The sequence below is a fragment of the Zalophus californianus genome, chromosome 1, assembly GCF_009762305.2.
Source record: "Zalophus californianus isolate mZalCal1 chromosome 1, mZalCal1.pri.v2, whole genome shotgun sequence".
Lineage (NCBI taxonomy): Eukaryota > Metazoa > Chordata > Mammalia > Carnivora > Otariidae > Zalophus > Zalophus californianus.
This window is the reverse complement of record NC_045595.1, coordinates 21,249,315-21,264,844: the sequence shown is the minus strand read 5'-3', so window position 1 is coordinate 21,264,844 and position 15,530 is coordinate 21,249,315. Positions and strand designations below refer to the sequence as shown.

General features: G+C 57.7%; 1 protein-coding gene across 4 annotated transcripts; it reads right to left on the bottom strand.

Annotated features, from left to right (window-relative positions):
- Positions 1-1,733: 1,733 nt before the first annotated feature.
- Positions 1,734-15,267, bottom strand: ITIH1 (inter-alpha-trypsin inhibitor heavy chain 1). 4 transcript variants are annotated; one of them, XM_027586543.1, is made up of 22 exons: positions 15,120-15,267; positions 14,837-14,857; positions 14,355-14,521; positions 13,785-13,889; positions 13,218-13,391; positions 12,578-12,713; positions 11,066-11,191; positions 10,863-10,979; positions 10,068-10,236; positions 9,854-9,979; positions 8,720-8,901; positions 8,253-8,438; positions 7,051-7,190; positions 6,306-6,460; positions 6,192-6,206; positions 5,830-5,850; positions 5,364-5,444; positions 5,146-5,259; positions 3,937-4,138; positions 2,880-3,052; positions 2,162-2,273; positions 1,734-2,009 (listed from the first exon to the last, which is right to left on the bottom strand). In XM_027586543.1, the coding sequence occupies exons 1-22, from the start codon at positions 15,231-15,233 to the stop codon at positions 1,880-1,882; spliced, it is 2,766 nt and encodes a 921-aa protein (XP_027442344.1). In that variant the 5' UTR covers positions 15,234-15,267; the 3' UTR covers positions 1,734-1,879. The 4 variants fall into 4 exon arrangements, 3 of the variants coding, with proteins under 3 accessions (XP_027442344.1, XP_027442345.1, XP_027442346.1); XM_027586544.1 differs by having other exon boundaries at positions 12,578-12,691; positions 13,229-13,391; XR_003518493.2 differs by lacking the exon at positions 2,880-3,052 and having other exon boundaries at positions 1,873-2,009.
- Between the last annotated feature and the right edge of the window lie 263 nt (positions 15,268-15,530).

The window sequence follows — 15,530 nt, the reverse complement described above, 5'->3', positions numbered from 1 at the left end:
TCGAAAAGACGACGTTGGACTGAATGAAGCAACCACCGAGGGGCCACCACCCATGTGGCAGGCCGGCTGGGGTGCCCATGCTCCCCAGGCCTCCGGATTCCTTACCCTTGCTGTCGGCTGGCGCCAAGCTCGAGGCCAACTGGGACCCGCCCCCGGTGTTGACTCCTGGGAGCAGAGAGAAGACCCCTCCCAGAGCGGCGCCAGCCAGCCCTGCAGCCTGGCCACCAGGTTCCTGGCTCCCAGGACATCTCGATCGTGTGGTCCTTTTCAGTGCCCATGGTCGCTGACCACTGGGTGACCGGGGGCTGGGGCAGAAGTGCTGTCCAACCAGTGTTGTCCAGTGGCTCCTCAGGGCCCTGCGGAGCTTCCCCAGCCCTTTCCTCTAGGTGCCTCCTCATGCCCAACTACTTGGAGTTTGGTGGGAGGGACAACTAGACTTCGGACTTCTGAGGCTGCTCAACAGGCACGGGAGGGACAGCTGGGCACTCGGAGGGACCCAGAGTCACACGCAGAGTTGAGAATTGGATGGAATCTAAGAGGTCTTCGGGCTCACCGCTTTTCCACTCTTCAGGAAGGCTTTGCTCAGGGCGGGCGACCAGCTGTCGGTCAGCTTCACCTTGAGAAGCCCAGGAGGCTCCAGATGGCACCTGGTCTCTGAAATGTCCTTGGCCACCCCCTGCCCACCACCAAGGGCTCTGCGTTCGCTGGGCCTGGGGCAGCCCTGGAGCTCAGCATTTGTGTGATTGATCTCGGTCCTCGTGGGCCTCCACTGCAGTGGGAACTGGATGGAAAGCCAGCAGAGAAAAAGTAGAAAACTCTGGAAAGGAGAGGCCCATCAACCTTCACCCGAGGGCCAGCGGCTCCCCAAGGTACGGACGGGTTCACCTCCCTGCACCCTGGGACACTGCACTTTAACTGGGCCCCAAGGGCAAGCCCAGGGAAGGAGCCCTGAAGGGATCATTCCAGACCTCAGCATGAGGAGCCGGTGGGCCACCGTTGCTAGTTCCCTGAAATCAACGCTTCTGGGGAGTGGCCGTCTCTGCCTTTGGGAAATACCCCGGCTCCCACAGCTGGAATGCCAAACCCACTGCTGGAAAGTGGAGCTGAGGGAGAAGGCCCTGGAACTACCTCCGGAAACCCCATGCCCAGTGGCTGTAGCCTCCAGCAGGACTTCTCCGGGACCCCAGATCCCTGTCGATTTCATATGCTCCTTTCATATGCTCATTTTAAGGGATGCTTTGGAATATCTAGACCCAAATCCCAAAAGGCTGTGATCTGCTGCCCAGCCTGACAGGAGGATCCACACGGGGAGGTAAGCACACAGACGCTGACACTGCTGACACCAGACAGCATGGGTTCAAATCCCAGCTCTGGCACTTAGGAGTGATTTTGGACAAGTCATCAAACCTCTGTTTCCTCGGCTGTAAATGGACGTGACACAAGTATCCCTTAGGGCTGGTGGGAGCATGCATTTAATTAACTCAACGAAGACACTTAGAACAGGGCCTGTAGAAGCTGCCAGTGTCCCGTGAGGGGAGCTGTGTGCAGGGGGCACTCCAGGCGCTCAGCGAGCAGGGGGTCGGGCAGCTGCAGTGAACGGGGTGGGGTGGGGGCAGAGTTGCCGTAGGCCTCCTCGCGGCCTCCAGGTCTGCCATGACCCCAGAGCCCTCTGAGCGGCAGTATCTTGGGTTGCCTCCCGGCCACCCTCCCTCCCAAAAAGCAGCCAGCCTGGGTTGGATATAGCCTCTCTTTAATGAAAGTCATGGGGACTTTGACACAGTGGATCAGCTTGACCAGGGAAGTGTGACACGGGAAGCAGGTCAGATGCTGTCCTCCGTTGCCATGGTCCCAAGAAAGGACAGGTGTGCTGGCTGGGGGCTCAGAAGATGTCAGGGACGATATAGTCAGTGTAAACACCATCGATCAGCCCTGCCCCATTGTTGTGGACGAACCAACATGTCACCTCAGCCCCGTGCCGGGGGTCCTTGCTGTAGTCTTTTTGCAAGCCCCTGGGGAGATACAAAAAGCTGGGGTTACCTTTTGGACCCAGCAGGGCTGCACCCCCGCCCCCCAGAAGCCCACTCCACCTATGTGACACCTGGAGCCCCGACCAATGACGGGAAGGCCAAGGGCAGAGATACTGGGAGAACAGCCCACCTACCTGGTGACTGTCAGCTGGTGGCTCTTCACGACCATTGTGGCATCTGTCTTTGTGGGGTCAGAGCCTGGGTGGGGGTCAGACACTTTATAATCAAAGGGGTGGAAGAATTGTCCTGGAAAGGCACATTGGAAGCAGCAGTTACCACGGGGGGGCCCTCATACTCAGCAGGTGCTCACCAGAGGGTTAGAGAGCTGCCTGAGTGCTTTTTCTGAAGGGCGTGACCATGTCTGTTATGTTTTGGCATCAAAAGCCACCCTGCCTTCAACTGCTATAGAGAAGCAGGTATACTGGCAGGTGGTTGTACCTCCTACCTTTTTGGACCAATTCCAAAAGAATCTGGCTGGGGAGAGAGGTCTGAGGGGTAGGTGCCCACAGACAGCAGAGTCTGTAGGAAGCCACAAGGAGAAGCCGTGTGGCCAATGACTCACCCCTTCCAGGAGGTCTCGGGGACCTGGTCTGTTGGGCCCTTTCTGCTTTTCGGATCTCTCTCCCTGTTCGGCCCCCAGGCCCACATAAGCTTTAGTTTCACCTTGTGTTTGATCATAGGCTTTCTGAGGGACAAGACCCTCGCCAGGACAAGCCCTCTTTGGAGCTCTGAGCCTCGATGGCCAAGTTGGAGGAGGGGCCTCCCTGGTGACCAGCTGCCAATCTGACCCATGGCGAGCCCACTGGCTGCCACCGCACACTCCCCCAGCTCTGCCTGCCGGGCAGGTCATACCCAGCAGCCCGTGTGTCCGTGCCGACATCCGGTGACTATCCAGCACATAGAAGCCCAGGAAGTCCTGGTGGACGGAACTCCCCTTCCACACCCGGTGCAGGACGACCTCAAAAGTGCCCCCATCCTCCACAGACACCACCAGGTTCCTCCTCCTGTTGATGGTCACTACCACCCTGCAGGGCCGGGTGGCCATGAGGGCGGGTGCAGCTACATGGCACCCTTCTTCATTCAGCTGCCCTCATCCTCCTGAATCCAGTTCTCATGAGCTCCCCTACCCCCTCACTCCCAGATGGAAGGGTATTACCTGCTACAAGTTGCAGGGGGGAGGCCTTACAGTGTGTTAGGCCCTGTGCCAAGCCCTCCATACAAGCGGCATCATTCATTTCTCACTCGTATCCTATGAGGCTCAGAGAGGGTAAGGAACTTGCCCAGGATCACACAACTGGTAAGCAGTAAAGCCAGGACTTGGACTCCAGCCTGTCTAATATCAAAGTCTGTGTTCTTTGACTGCCACTCATCATCTGTGTCCTCCACACTGGACTCTGCCCACTTCTTCCTATAGCTCTGCCGCCGAGCATCAGCTCTGGTACTTGGCAGAGTTTGGTGAATGAATGAGTGGAGGAAGGAGTAAGCACAACACGAGGCATGCTCAGACAGGTGCCAAAAGAGAAGCCCAGAGAACTCTGGAGTTCAGCAGAGAAGAGACGAGGTGGGTTTCAGGGAACAGGTGGTCTTTGTGCTGGGCCCAGGAGGTGAGTTGGCTTTGTTTGGTGGTGATGGGGAATGGACTGTGGGGCAAGAGCACCGTGGAAGCCCAGGCATGCAGGCAGCTGGGCAGCAGCACGGGTCGGGAACAGAGGGAAATGGGTGGGTCCACAGGGCCTCACATGTCTCCCCAGCCCACACGGAGGTCACAGGGATGTCATTCACTGACATGGCTCAGGGGACAAGGGCCCGGCAAGCTCAGGCAGCTCAGCTGGCTCTGGGGCTTCATGCCTCATCCCTCCCCACCCCGGCCCTGGCCTCCGCACCCAGGCCCTGGCCCCATCCTGGTTACTTGTGCTGCCGGAGTGAAGCCTGGTCCCTCCAGGAGAACACAGGTCCACCCGAGCCAGGGTTCAGCGTAATGTTCTGAGGAGTCACTTCCAGCTGAAAGCCCGTTGCAGGGTTCACGATCCCCAGCCGGCCGAAGTACGTGCCCTCTTGCTGCCCAGGGCTGCTGGCCTTGTTGCCAATGAGCTGCCCATTCACTGAGAAGCCTGCATTAGGGTGAGAGGCCATCCGGGTCAGGGAGGGCCCAGCTCTCGCTAGATGCCTGCCAGCCTGCCTTTGCTCATGCCGTGCCTCCCTCCTGGGAGACACCCACACTCCACCCATGCCACACTGGCTTTGAGGGTCTCACCTCCCAAGGGGTGGCTTTCAGGATTATCGGAGGCCACACAGCACCTCTCCCTGGCCCTCTCCTCCCACCACACTAACTACCTGCTACTTAGCCCTTGCTTCTGGGCCATTGCCACCCCAAGGATAGGACTTGGGTCTGCTCCTTCTCTGTGGCCCTAATCCCTGACACAGGAGCAGGTAACAGAGGCCTCCTATGACCTGAGCAGTCCCAAAGCCCCCTCCTTGTCCTCACTACCCCAACACAGCCTGTCTCATGCTCTGAAATTGTCATCTGAGAATTTGTTCGCCTGTCTGTCTCCCTTCACTAAACTCCACAAGAACAGGGACTTTGACTCAGTCCCTACTGCACCCGTAGGCCATAGGAGGTGCTTAGCAAACCCTTGCAGATGGCCTGACCAGACTGGGAGGGAGGGAGAGAGAGTGGCCCACAGACGGACAGGGAGTCATTCCCACCGCCTGAGCACTGCTGGGGGATGGACTCAGAGGCTCGCTCCATCAGGGAGGCGGGGCAGGATCACTAGGTAACTTGCAGAACGTCGTACAAAATGAAAGTGAGGGGCCCCTTGTTCAAAAAAATGTTAAGAATTTCAAGACAACTAGAGCAGAGTATTAAACTGAGCATGGGCCCTTCCAAGCATAGGGTCCTGTGTGCTTGCATGGGTCACACGTCCATGAAGCAGGTGCCATCTAAGGCCCAGGCAGGTAGATGGGAGAGAAGGAGGCAGGTTGAGCCCAGCCCAGTGACTGGGACACACAGGCTGTGGGAAGTGGAGGCCATGGCCACTGTCCTGTCCGCGGCTGCACGCTGAGGGCAGAGGAGTGCAGGCCCCACCCTGTCTGGCAGAGGGCGTGATGTCACCCGTACCTGTGTCCGGGTCCTGCACCAGGCTGAGGACCACGCCGGGCTCCTCATTGATATTGAAGCACAGAGTATCCTCCTTCTGGGGCACGTGGATGAGGAAGTGGGGATCAGTGTCCACTGGGGGCATAGCATGGAGTCGGTTAGATTGGGCATCAGGCAGGCAGGCTGGGGCCGGCCAGGAGCAAGGCAGGGGTGTCCTTCAGACCCTCCCCAGGACTCACCTCCAGTCACTTGGTTTGGCAACTGCTGGATGTTGGAACTGGATCGAGTCGGGGAAGGCTGCAAAGTCGACAGCATGAACACTGGCGGGGAGTGAATGGCATTTAGGAGAACGGTACCCTGCTTCCCTGCGGCGGCTGGCTCCTCTTCCCAGGCCCGTCCACCCAGGCGGCAGGCCTGAAGCCACAGAGCAGGAGTGGCTGCCCCTGAGGCCTCCGGGTGTGCTGACCCCCAGTCTGTCTCCTTCCATGGGGACCTGGTGGAGCTGGTGGCACAAGGGGTCGCCAGGCCCGGTCAGGGGGCTGTTCTGAGGGTCCCAGTGACAGGCAGTGAGGAAGCCTCAGGCTGTCTGTCATTTCCTCCTCAGGCAAGTAGGGGCTTTGCTCAGGACTGAACGCACAGCCTGAGGGACAGCAACGTGGGGAGGAGAGAGGTAGAGATGTATGTCGGCGGGATGTGGCCACTTACTCTTTCTGTTTCCCAGCATCTCTGTAGAGGACAATGACAGAGGACAGCATCACCCTCACCACCCCACCTGAGAGGCACACACCTCATTCCCCAAAGGCACTCCGGGCCCAGAGGCCACTCAGGCCTCTCCTGGGCACTCCGCCTCCCCTCCCACCCCGGCCGCCCGGTAGACACAGGCTCACACAGAGGCCCGGAGGGAGGCTGCACAGGGGCTCCCCAGGCACACAGCGGGCAGCAGCTAGCTTGTGGTGAAGGGACGGAGGATGTGGAGCAGGGAGCCCCGTGCCTAGGGGCTGGAGCACGAGCTGCTTGCCCAGCCACTGGATGCCCCTCCTGAAAACCAACTTGATTTAGAAACTCACCCAAGGGCAGAGAATCTGGAAGGGAGAGAAGGGGAAGAGAGTTAAAGCCCAGGAGGTTTTTGGCCCTCAGAATCTTCCCTAGACCCACAGCCCGCCCCTTTCCAGAGTGCATACCCTCAGGGGGCTTGTCGATGACGGGCTCCAAGCCGTCCTCATCTGCCATGCCCCTGATGGTCATGGAGGTCAGCGGGGTCACGAACTGGTAGGCCAGCGACATCTGCAGGGCCTTGGCCGTCACCTCGGCCTTCTCCTTCCCCTGTAACTTCATCCTGAGAGACACAGCACCTGCTCCAAGCCCCGCAGCCTGGACAACAGCAGACTCGCACTCCCTGGCCGTTTTTTGCTCATTTGTTCACTCACTCACTCATTCAGCAAACATGTGTGGGGCACCTGCAGTGCCCCTGTCCCGTGGTTGCCTTCCAGGACCTCATGATCTAAAGCCCTCGAATGGGGAAACCCTGGAGATGTAGCAGGGCTGAGGGATGTGCCTCAGAAAGACACAGAGAATTAAACCGCTGTGAGATTCTGGGCAAGTGGTCTAGCTTCTCTGCGCCTCAGCGTGCTCATCTTTGAAATGGGGATACCGAGGGAACGGCCCTGTGGGTTGTGGGGATGAACCGAGGGTGTCTGGACACAGCGGTCCCACGGAAAGGGCAGCCTCCCCCTGCCCGGCTGCTCGGCAGGGGCAAACCGTGGCCCACCCACACTGTTGACTAACTGGTTGATATTAACCCAGTGAGCAAAGCCGAAGGCCATGAATCTGACCTGCTCCCAACCTCGAAGGCCCAGATGCACCCCTTCTCCGTTCACCTCCTTGGTCCAGAGGCCCCGGTGTCCACCCCCGCCGCACGGGTCCTACCGCTTGGCCAGCAGCTCCTGGATGGTGAGGTAGGCCCAGAGGCGTTCCACGTGGTTCTCCAGCATGTGGCCCCGCTCCTGGAGCAGTTTCTTCATCTCCTCCTCATCCACCAGGCAGGTCGCCTTGAATTCTTGGCCCTCCTGGGGGTCGCGATGGGGAGAGGGGCCGAGCACCATGAGGAGCACAACCACCGGCCGGCACTCCAGGCTGCCAGGGGCCCCACGGTGCCCGGTCTCTGGGTTCTGTCCACCGCACCGCCCTTCCCCGAGCCTGCTCTCTTCACCCTCACTCAGCCCTTCATCCCACAAACGCTTGCTGAGCACTCTCAGTGGGACAAACTGGCCTCGGCTCTGGGGATCCCAGGGGTGGGAAGAGCAGGCCCTGCCCCGCTGAAGTTACTCTCTCCAGGGGCTGCCATCAAGCAGCCAGCTGTTTCCACCATGTTCCACTCCTCCAAAGGCCCACCACGTCCCTGCACACAAATGCTGCTCTCTCCCAAGCCTTGGGAGCTGGGACTCGCCCGCTGAGGGTGTCCCATGCACCGGGCACTGCGCAACATAGTGCAGAGAGTCTTTCATTCGCTCTGCACAACTCCCCAGTGCAATACTACCCTGTGCTACAGAGAGGGAAACTGAGGCCCGGAGAGCTGGACCTATTAGCTCAAGGTCACCCAGCTGGTCAGGGTGGAGCCAGGGTCCAGCTCAGCTTTCTTTACTCAAAGTCCCGGTTTTGAACCCTTGACCACACAGCGAGGTGTGACTCCACACCCTGTGGTCAGGGTCCGGGTCTCACATGCCTGTGACCCCAGCGGTGTGCACACGCACACACACGCTGCACGGGGCACAAAGCTGGGTGCACATGAAGTGTTCAGGAAAAGGTTGTCAGGTGACAAAGAAGAGGCTGGTCTCTTACTCTCTCATGCCTTGGGGGGGAATGATGTAAGGAGTAGCAGGTGATCCATTTTTGGTCAAGGGACTACAACTAATCAAGGCCACCTTGGTCCCATTCCAGCCCATCGCAGGGATGCCTGCATGCGGGAATGTTCAGGCCTTGGGGGGAGGGGGTGGCACGGTGCACGGGTGGGGGACACTTCCCTGACAAAAGAGAGGCCTGGGGCAAGGGGAACGGGGTGGAGAACAGGTGTGGTTTCGGAGCCTCTGGGTGCTGCCTGAACTTTCCCGCCTCCGCAGCCCACTGTTTACCCCACGGGCCAACACATCAGCCTTGAAACTGCCCAGTTTGTGGTCCGCGATGCGCCCCGCCACCATGATCTCCGAGCCTTCGTAGTACTGTTTATGGCGGTGCTGGGTCAGGGCTGAGACGGTGTCCTGGGGGTAGAGCAGCTCCACGTCCACCAGGAGGGGGCTGGCTACCTGGTCATAGAAACCCTGTAGGCGGAGTCGGAGCACAACCTCAGAGCTGATGGGTCCCCCTGGGCACCCACTGGGGAGACCTGCTCACAAAGTGGGGTGTTGGGATCCCCACTCTGCAGATAGAATTGCAGGCTCATAGGCGTTAAGGAACTGGTTTGAGATCACACAGCTGATTCAAACCGCACTCAAGAGCTTTATCTGCTCCTCTGGGTGGATGGGCAAAAGGCTGCCAAGGCCGGGCTCCCTACAGCCTGCCATTGGCAGTGCGTTGTGGGGCAAAGGGGGTGGGGGGAGACCTGCAGCTGCTGGGTGGCGTCATGGTCCTCATAAATTCTCTGGGCCCGTCCGTTGTTCTCCATGGACATGATCTCCAGGAAGTTCAAGTCCACGTTGTGGCCAAAGCCCAAGTTGTAGAGCGGGAACCTGCCCCGGATGGCGTTGTGGACGTTCTTGAGGATTTGGGCACGGTCTGTCACCCCTGCAGCCACACACCCAGGCAGGGCCAGGATACCGAATCACAGGCATGTAGGACACAAGGGGCCTTTGGGGCACACTCCCTGGGGGCCAGGCCTCCTGTCTCAGACCCCCGCCTATCTCCTGTCCCCACCAGCATCTTGAGGCAACATCTCCTGCTGGCTCAGTGGGCGACTACAAAAGCTCTTAACGGCCCCTCGAAAACTTGCCCATCTATATGGATCCATCATGAGCAGATGGGATTCTGCTCTAAACCCTCCCATAGGTCATTGCCATGGGGCCTGCGAGGCCCTGCCAACCTTCCCACCCTCGTTCTACCTCGTCTGCACAGGCCTGCTGTTTTCAGGCAGGCCCTGCCATTGTACACACCTTTTTTTTTTTTTTTTTTGCTCAAGCTACTCCTGCTGCCAGACATCACTTCCTGCTTTCCTTTTCCTCCTTCCAGCCTGAGCTCATGGGTCACCCCCTCCAGGAGGCCTCCTGGGACCCTGCCTGGGCCAAATGACCCTGATCCTATAGCCTCCTGGCACCCTGTTCTTTCAGGGCCCTCAACAGAGGGACTGTTCCTGGGTCTGCCGCCCCAGTGGACCCGGTTCTCCTTAAGGACAGAGGCGAATCTTGTTCTCTTGGTATCTCTTCTTGGTCCCTAGTCCTATGCTTGGCACACAGTCGGTGCTGAATACCTAGTTCATTAAACTCAACCTGGGAATCCTGCCTATTGTCCTGGGATCTTTGTAACCCTGTGTCATACAGATACTTCCCCAATTGCCCAGCTCAGCATAGAAGTATGCCTTGTAACTCCTGAATTCTGTCTTTAGATCAGACAGGCTTGACTTTGCCCTGAGCCTTTCTGCACCCCCTATAGCATCTCCAGTGGCTGGATTTCCAAGCACAGCTCGAACGCCTTCCGTAACAAAAAGATCACCAGCTCCCAGCCCAGGCCTTGAGGTGCTTACCTTCTGTGGGCTCGCCGTCTGTCAGCATGATGAGAACGGAGGCATGGTTGCTGAGTTCGGGGAGGCTCCCGTGAGCTTGGTTCAAGATCTCGATTCCCCGGAGCAAACCTCCATTCAGGTTTGTGGCTGCAAAGGAAGGAAAGTAGGCCAGTGTATGCCCTCATTCCAAGAGGGCAGAGGCGATGCCAGAGTGACTCGAGACCCCTGCCCTTACCCCCAGCCAGGAAGAAACGCCGCACGAAGTCTTGAGCTGCTCGAAGATTGGCGGGGGTTGCCTTCACCAGCGAGTCCCTCCATGATTGCACTTCAGACCCAAAGAGGACCAGGTCAAAATAGTCCCCTGGCCGCATGTCCCCCAGGATTTTAAGGAGCGCCTCCTTAGTCTGTAATGACAGGGCAGTCGGTGGAGGGACATGGTCCCAGGAGAGTGTCTCCTGTCGGCTCCGGATACGCATTTGAGAGATCCACAGGGCAGAGGCACACAGTGGACAAGCAGGAGGGCATGGACAAGACAGACAGGTGGTGGCAGGAAAGGAGTGTCCTGTGGAGCCCCGGGGGTGGAGGGGGGGACAGAGAAGGCAAGGGGAGCCCGCGGGGGGAGAAGAAATGACCAGGAGCCTGAGCAGGGCAGAATCAAGAAAGACTGTCTAAAACTCCGCTGGTGGAGCCGTGGCTCTCAGAGCATCGTGGGCAGTGGGCTGTTCCCGCTGCCAGACGCCCCCCCGGGGACTGCCATGATTGCCCCTGGCGCGTTCCATGTACCCCCCCCCCCATTGCTAGACCCACGACCCCGTGAGCATCCCACTGTGCTACTGAGGACAAGGGGATCCACCTGCCGCGGTGGTACTGTGAGAACGGGGCTGATGCCAGAGCCCCCGACTGCTGGGATTTCCTGCCTCTGACCGGGAGCAGAAATCCCAAACCCAGACTCTGGCGACAGCACCAGCATGGGGTGGGGCTGGGGATGGAGAAGCTCCTTCTGGGGGACCTGTTTAAAGCAGCAGTTTACCTGTTTCACTTTCTGGCCTTCCATGGAGGTGCTAATGTCAATCACAAACACCACGTTCTTATTCAGGTTCGTCAGGTTTTGGGGAGCAAAGAAGTGGGCAAAGTGGTTATTGGCAACCTGAAACACAAGGGAACAAGTGAGGCCCTTGTCACAAGCACCCCTGCCTGGGCCTCTGAGTCTGGGGCTGGAAGCTTTGGGCTCACCAGGAGTTCACAGAGTTGGTCTCGATTGACATCATAGGTCACCTTGAAGTCCCCATTCAGCAAGGAGGTGGAGCACGTGGGGCAGGATTGCTGCTGACCCACAGTAGGGCGGAAGAGCACGCGACCCTGGAAAGGGGGAGGGTGTGAGGCGTTACTGGCTTGTGTGGCTGCGATCGGGGTGCTTACAAAGACAACAGAAGGGGTGTGTGTGTGTGTGTGTGTGTGTGTGTGTGTGTGTGTGTTGTAAGGGCATGGGAATGAGTCAGGCAGGCCCTTCACCCCGCTGCTGAGAGCACACACCTATAAGGTGGTAGGAGAGAAGACCTGTTTCTTCGCGTATATGCTTCTGAAACATTGGGCTTTTCTACAACAAGTGTTGCCACTTTGGGTACAAAATAATAGTGGTATGAGAACAAGAGACATCGGTCAACTCAAACTGTGGAGTAAAGAAGCAAGGCTACAACACTGTGCTGGAAAACAGAAACCCCCCCCCCCCCCCGTCGCCCCCCGCCACTGGTAGACAAAGAACAGAGGCTGGGAGGAAGGACCCAGGGTGGAAGCTGGAAGCTAAGTTCTGGTTCGACTTGGCGTTGGTGCTCAGGGAATTAGGGATGGGTTTTACTCAATACTTTTCTAGACTTGTTACTTTCTGCTTTTTAATTTTTTTAATTTTTTAAAATACTTTTTAATTTTTACTTTTCACTTATTTGTTTATTATAAAAGTAAGATATACTCATCAAAACCCCCTCCAAAACTTGGAAAGGATGGTTAGGAAGACACAGACCCACCCCTTGGTCCCCTACTAAAAGCAAGCATGTTTGCTAATACTCTGGGTATCCTACTTTGTTTAAAAAAGAACCCCTCCAAAACTGTAAGAAACATTTCCTTTACGTGAATTATGATGGAGTCACTACCAAAGGGAAGTGGGAACTAAAGCGTTTGTTCCTGGCTCCAGTTCAGAGCAAACTAGGAAGCAGGGCACTGGCTGGGTATTACCCACTCATATGCCACACTCCACCAGGACCAGAGGAAGGGGCAAGCAGGGGACTTCAGGAGTTCCTGCAAGTGGGAGGTGCGTGGCAAGTGGTAAGTGGCGAGGTAGACCAAAGCCTTCCCAAACTGAGTTCTGTTTCCTAGAGCCCCGGAGCTTGTGATCCTAACTGCAACAGCATCTGAGATTTCTTCATGTGCCCTTTATTTCCCTGAATGCTTTCCCATGGGTGTGACACAGCGAAGAGGAAACTGAGGCTCACGCAAGTCAGCAGCTCACCCCAAACCCTGCAAACCAGCGTGGGCACTTCCCCAGCCTCGGCATGCCAGCTTTTGCTAAGTTGTTCTGAGAACCAGGGGTACCGAGTTCCCTGGGATACCTACCACAAAATGCCTACGTCCCTCACTAGGGCAGCCTGCAGCCCTTGCCTGGTTCCCAGGCCAAACCTGAACACTCCATGAGGGGTTGAGCCAGGCTGAGAAGTCCCAAAGGCCTGCCACCACTCCAGCCATCCCACACACCTGTTTCCCTGAGAAGGACTTCTTGATGAGTTGGCTTTCCAGTTCCTTGGGGAGGAAGGAGGCCTGGGCATCCAGCTTGCTGATCCCCTGAGGCTCAAAGATGTCCACGTCGATCTGCATCATTGAAGCCCCCAGGCTCCCATTGAGGCCACCATCAAGACTCAGCCAAGAGCCAACTTATGTCCTGGCCACCCACTGTGTGCAGTACCCACCCAGCCATCAGCACAGGGCCTGGCATGTTGTAGGCACTCCAAAAACATAGGCCAAATGAAGGTGTGCAAGCCTGGGCCCCTCAATTTGGCCGCCATTGGAGTGCCATTGACAATCACAGCCCCTTAGGCTGCCCAGGCTTTCTGGTCTACCAACTACCAGGGCATTCAATATCTCTTGTGATCCTTGTGGCAGCTCTGGGACATGCAAGCAGCCCCATCTAACAGATGAGCAAGCCAAGGCTCAGAGAGGAGGGGGAGGCTGGTAGCTCCCTGCCCACAAAGAGCCCACTAGAGCCCAAGGAGTCCGTCCCCTTCCCGTGTGCTCAGGCCTGGGATGCCACCTGGTGTGCCCGGAGCCAGGGCTCAGAGCCACAGTGAGAGCGAGGCAGGAGCCCTGCTCCCAAGATGGCTCCCCTGCAAACAGTCACCTGCAATCTACCTCGAAATGATGCACCAGCTGCTTGGGCTTAACTTTGATGACAATGTCGTACTGCTTGAGTTTTCGCTTCAGCACCTCCTCGTAGGTCAGTCGGAACGTGGCCTTGCTCCGGGGCCCGATGGTGAGGTGGATGGTGAATTGCTCCATTGTTCTCCCCGAGGCCCTGGACATACCACCATTGGCCACAACAGAACAGACAAATGGTGAGTGACATGTGGGTCCTTGTCACCTAAAGCATGGCCCTCAGAATCAATTTCTCTTACATTCATGCTACTCCCGGGTTTCCTGGCCCTTCACCCTTGTCTTAATTGGCTGGTCAGGGTCAAGTTCAGGGCCCAAGGACAGGGGACCCTTCTCCCAGAGGCTGGTCTGAGAGGTAGGCAGGTCAGCACCAGCCCTGTCCAGTGCACCTGTACTAGCATTTGGGTTCAGGCAGCTTTCTCACTTCCCATCAGCCTGGGGCTGTTCCCCAGCCAAGGCTACCTTGCCGCCCTCAGGTCTGTCCTGGCTGGGGATGGCAGCACCAGAGACGGGGGCGGCAGGGCCCAGAACTCACCTGACAAGGCCGGCATTCTCTCCAGAGATGGCAGCTTTCCGGTACTGCTTCCACGCGGACACTTTGTCCTTTATGTCCCCGATGAATGCGTTTCCATCTGCTGTGCTACAGGGAGGAAGAAGCCCTCAGTGGAAGTGCCCGGGCCCCTGACCACTAAGGTCCTTCATACCGGAGGTCCTCCCAGCCCAGACCCGGAGAAGGCCTGGTCCTGGTGAATGCTCATGGGTGGCACCTCCTTCCACCTCCCACTGCCCACAGAGTTGTTCAGGGTTCCCACGGCAGTGAGGGGGGCAGCCACGGCCACAGAATCCAACAAGAGATCTCAGGTGCGGGCCTTTGCTCCTTGGGCCCTCTGCTGAAAACATACTGTCAGAGGCCCCACTTCGCTCTCCAAGATGGGAGCCCAGAAGAGACCCAAGCGGCTTGACCATCCCCCCCGAGCTGGTGCTGGCCTATGGCCCTTTTGGAAAGAAGGAGATGGTCTGCACTGTCCAGCCACCCGGAGCCATGGCTTGGGGCTGGGTCTGATGAATGGACAGCTCTGGGTGTGGGAGTCAGGCAGGCACGCACATGGCAAAGTCACTGATGAAGGCCGTCTTGGGGATTTCCACATCGAAGGCCACTTCCTTGGCTTCATTGGCACTGTTGACCACTTGGCTGGTGATGACATAGTGGGCAAAGCGAGAGGTGACTTTGCAGTTGACTTTCAAACTCCGGATGGTCACACCGTCGACGGCCTAGAGTGAGATGTGAGGGGGCTATGGTTGGGAGGGGGGCGGGGGGCCTCTGAACCAGTGAGAGACCCCTGTGTTGTGTTGGGGCTCAGCACCCAGCTCAGAGGCCAGGTGCCCAAAGAACAGACCAGCCCTTCTGGGAAGACCCACTCTAGCCTTTCTGTTGGAGACAGCACCGTGGGGTGTGCAAACCCCCATTTCTGGGAAACGGAGTCCCTCTGCCTAGGGCACTGATAGAAGGACACCCCCTGAAGCATGGGGGAAAACAGGCTGTAATGTTGCCCCACCACAGACCCCTTTGCAGAGACTCTCACTCACTGTGTCCACAGTCTGTCGCTTCTGTAAAACAAAATAGGGACAAGTGTGAGTGGGAATGTGCAGGGGACCATAGCTTATCTGCTAAGCGGTGGGAGTGGGACACAGTCTGTGTCCTCTACCCCTCAGCCTCACCTCCCCCTCGCTGCTTGGACATCACCTCTCCAGTCAGTGGTGGTCAAGGTGGGTGGGGGTGGCCCCGGGCTCTGGGGTGAGGGTCTTGTGTCCCTCCTGGGCCCATTCTGGCCCAGCTGCCTGTTTCTGGCCTGAGGGTTTACCCACATACCTTGCTGACTTTGGGCCTGCCTGTGGGTGAACCCTGAGTGGGCATGGCCTGCAGGACGAGGAGGGAGGCCAGGTACACGCACAGTAGCGCCCGCAGCCCCATGGTGCCGTCCATGGTCTCAAGGCTCCGGCTGCCTCGTCACTTTGCTCAGACCGTTAATCAATAAAGTGCTAGATAAACATGGATTAAACATTAGACAAGGTGAAGGCAAATATTACAATTGGGGGGATCAAAATTTAGCAGTGAAATCTTTCTCCTTGGGGGGATTCCCAGCTGTGTAAACTCCTGACCAGACTCGGACAGAGCCCCTTTGTGCGGAGCCGCACTCAGCTGACATGAAGGGTGAAGACCGCAATGGCTCATCTAATCCTGGGTCTGGCACAGGCAACACCAGGAATATGGTGTCATGCG

What these genes read in the sequence shown, in the direction of transcription:
- ITIH1 (XM_027586543.1), bottom strand. Translation starts at nt 15,233, where the DNA reads ATGGACGGCACCATGGGGCTGCGGGCGCTACTGTGCGTGTACCTGGCC. An exon ending in ACGGACACACGGGCTGCTGG is followed by an intron (nt 2,274 to 2,879) that starts GTATGACCTGCC and finishes GTGCCTTTCCAG; the next exon opens with GACAATTCTTCCACCCCTTT. An exon ending in CACCAGCTGACAGTCACCAG is followed by an intron (nt 2,010 to 2,161) that starts GTAGGTGGGCTG and finishes GTATCTCCCCAG; the next exon opens with GGGCTTGCAAAAAGACTACA.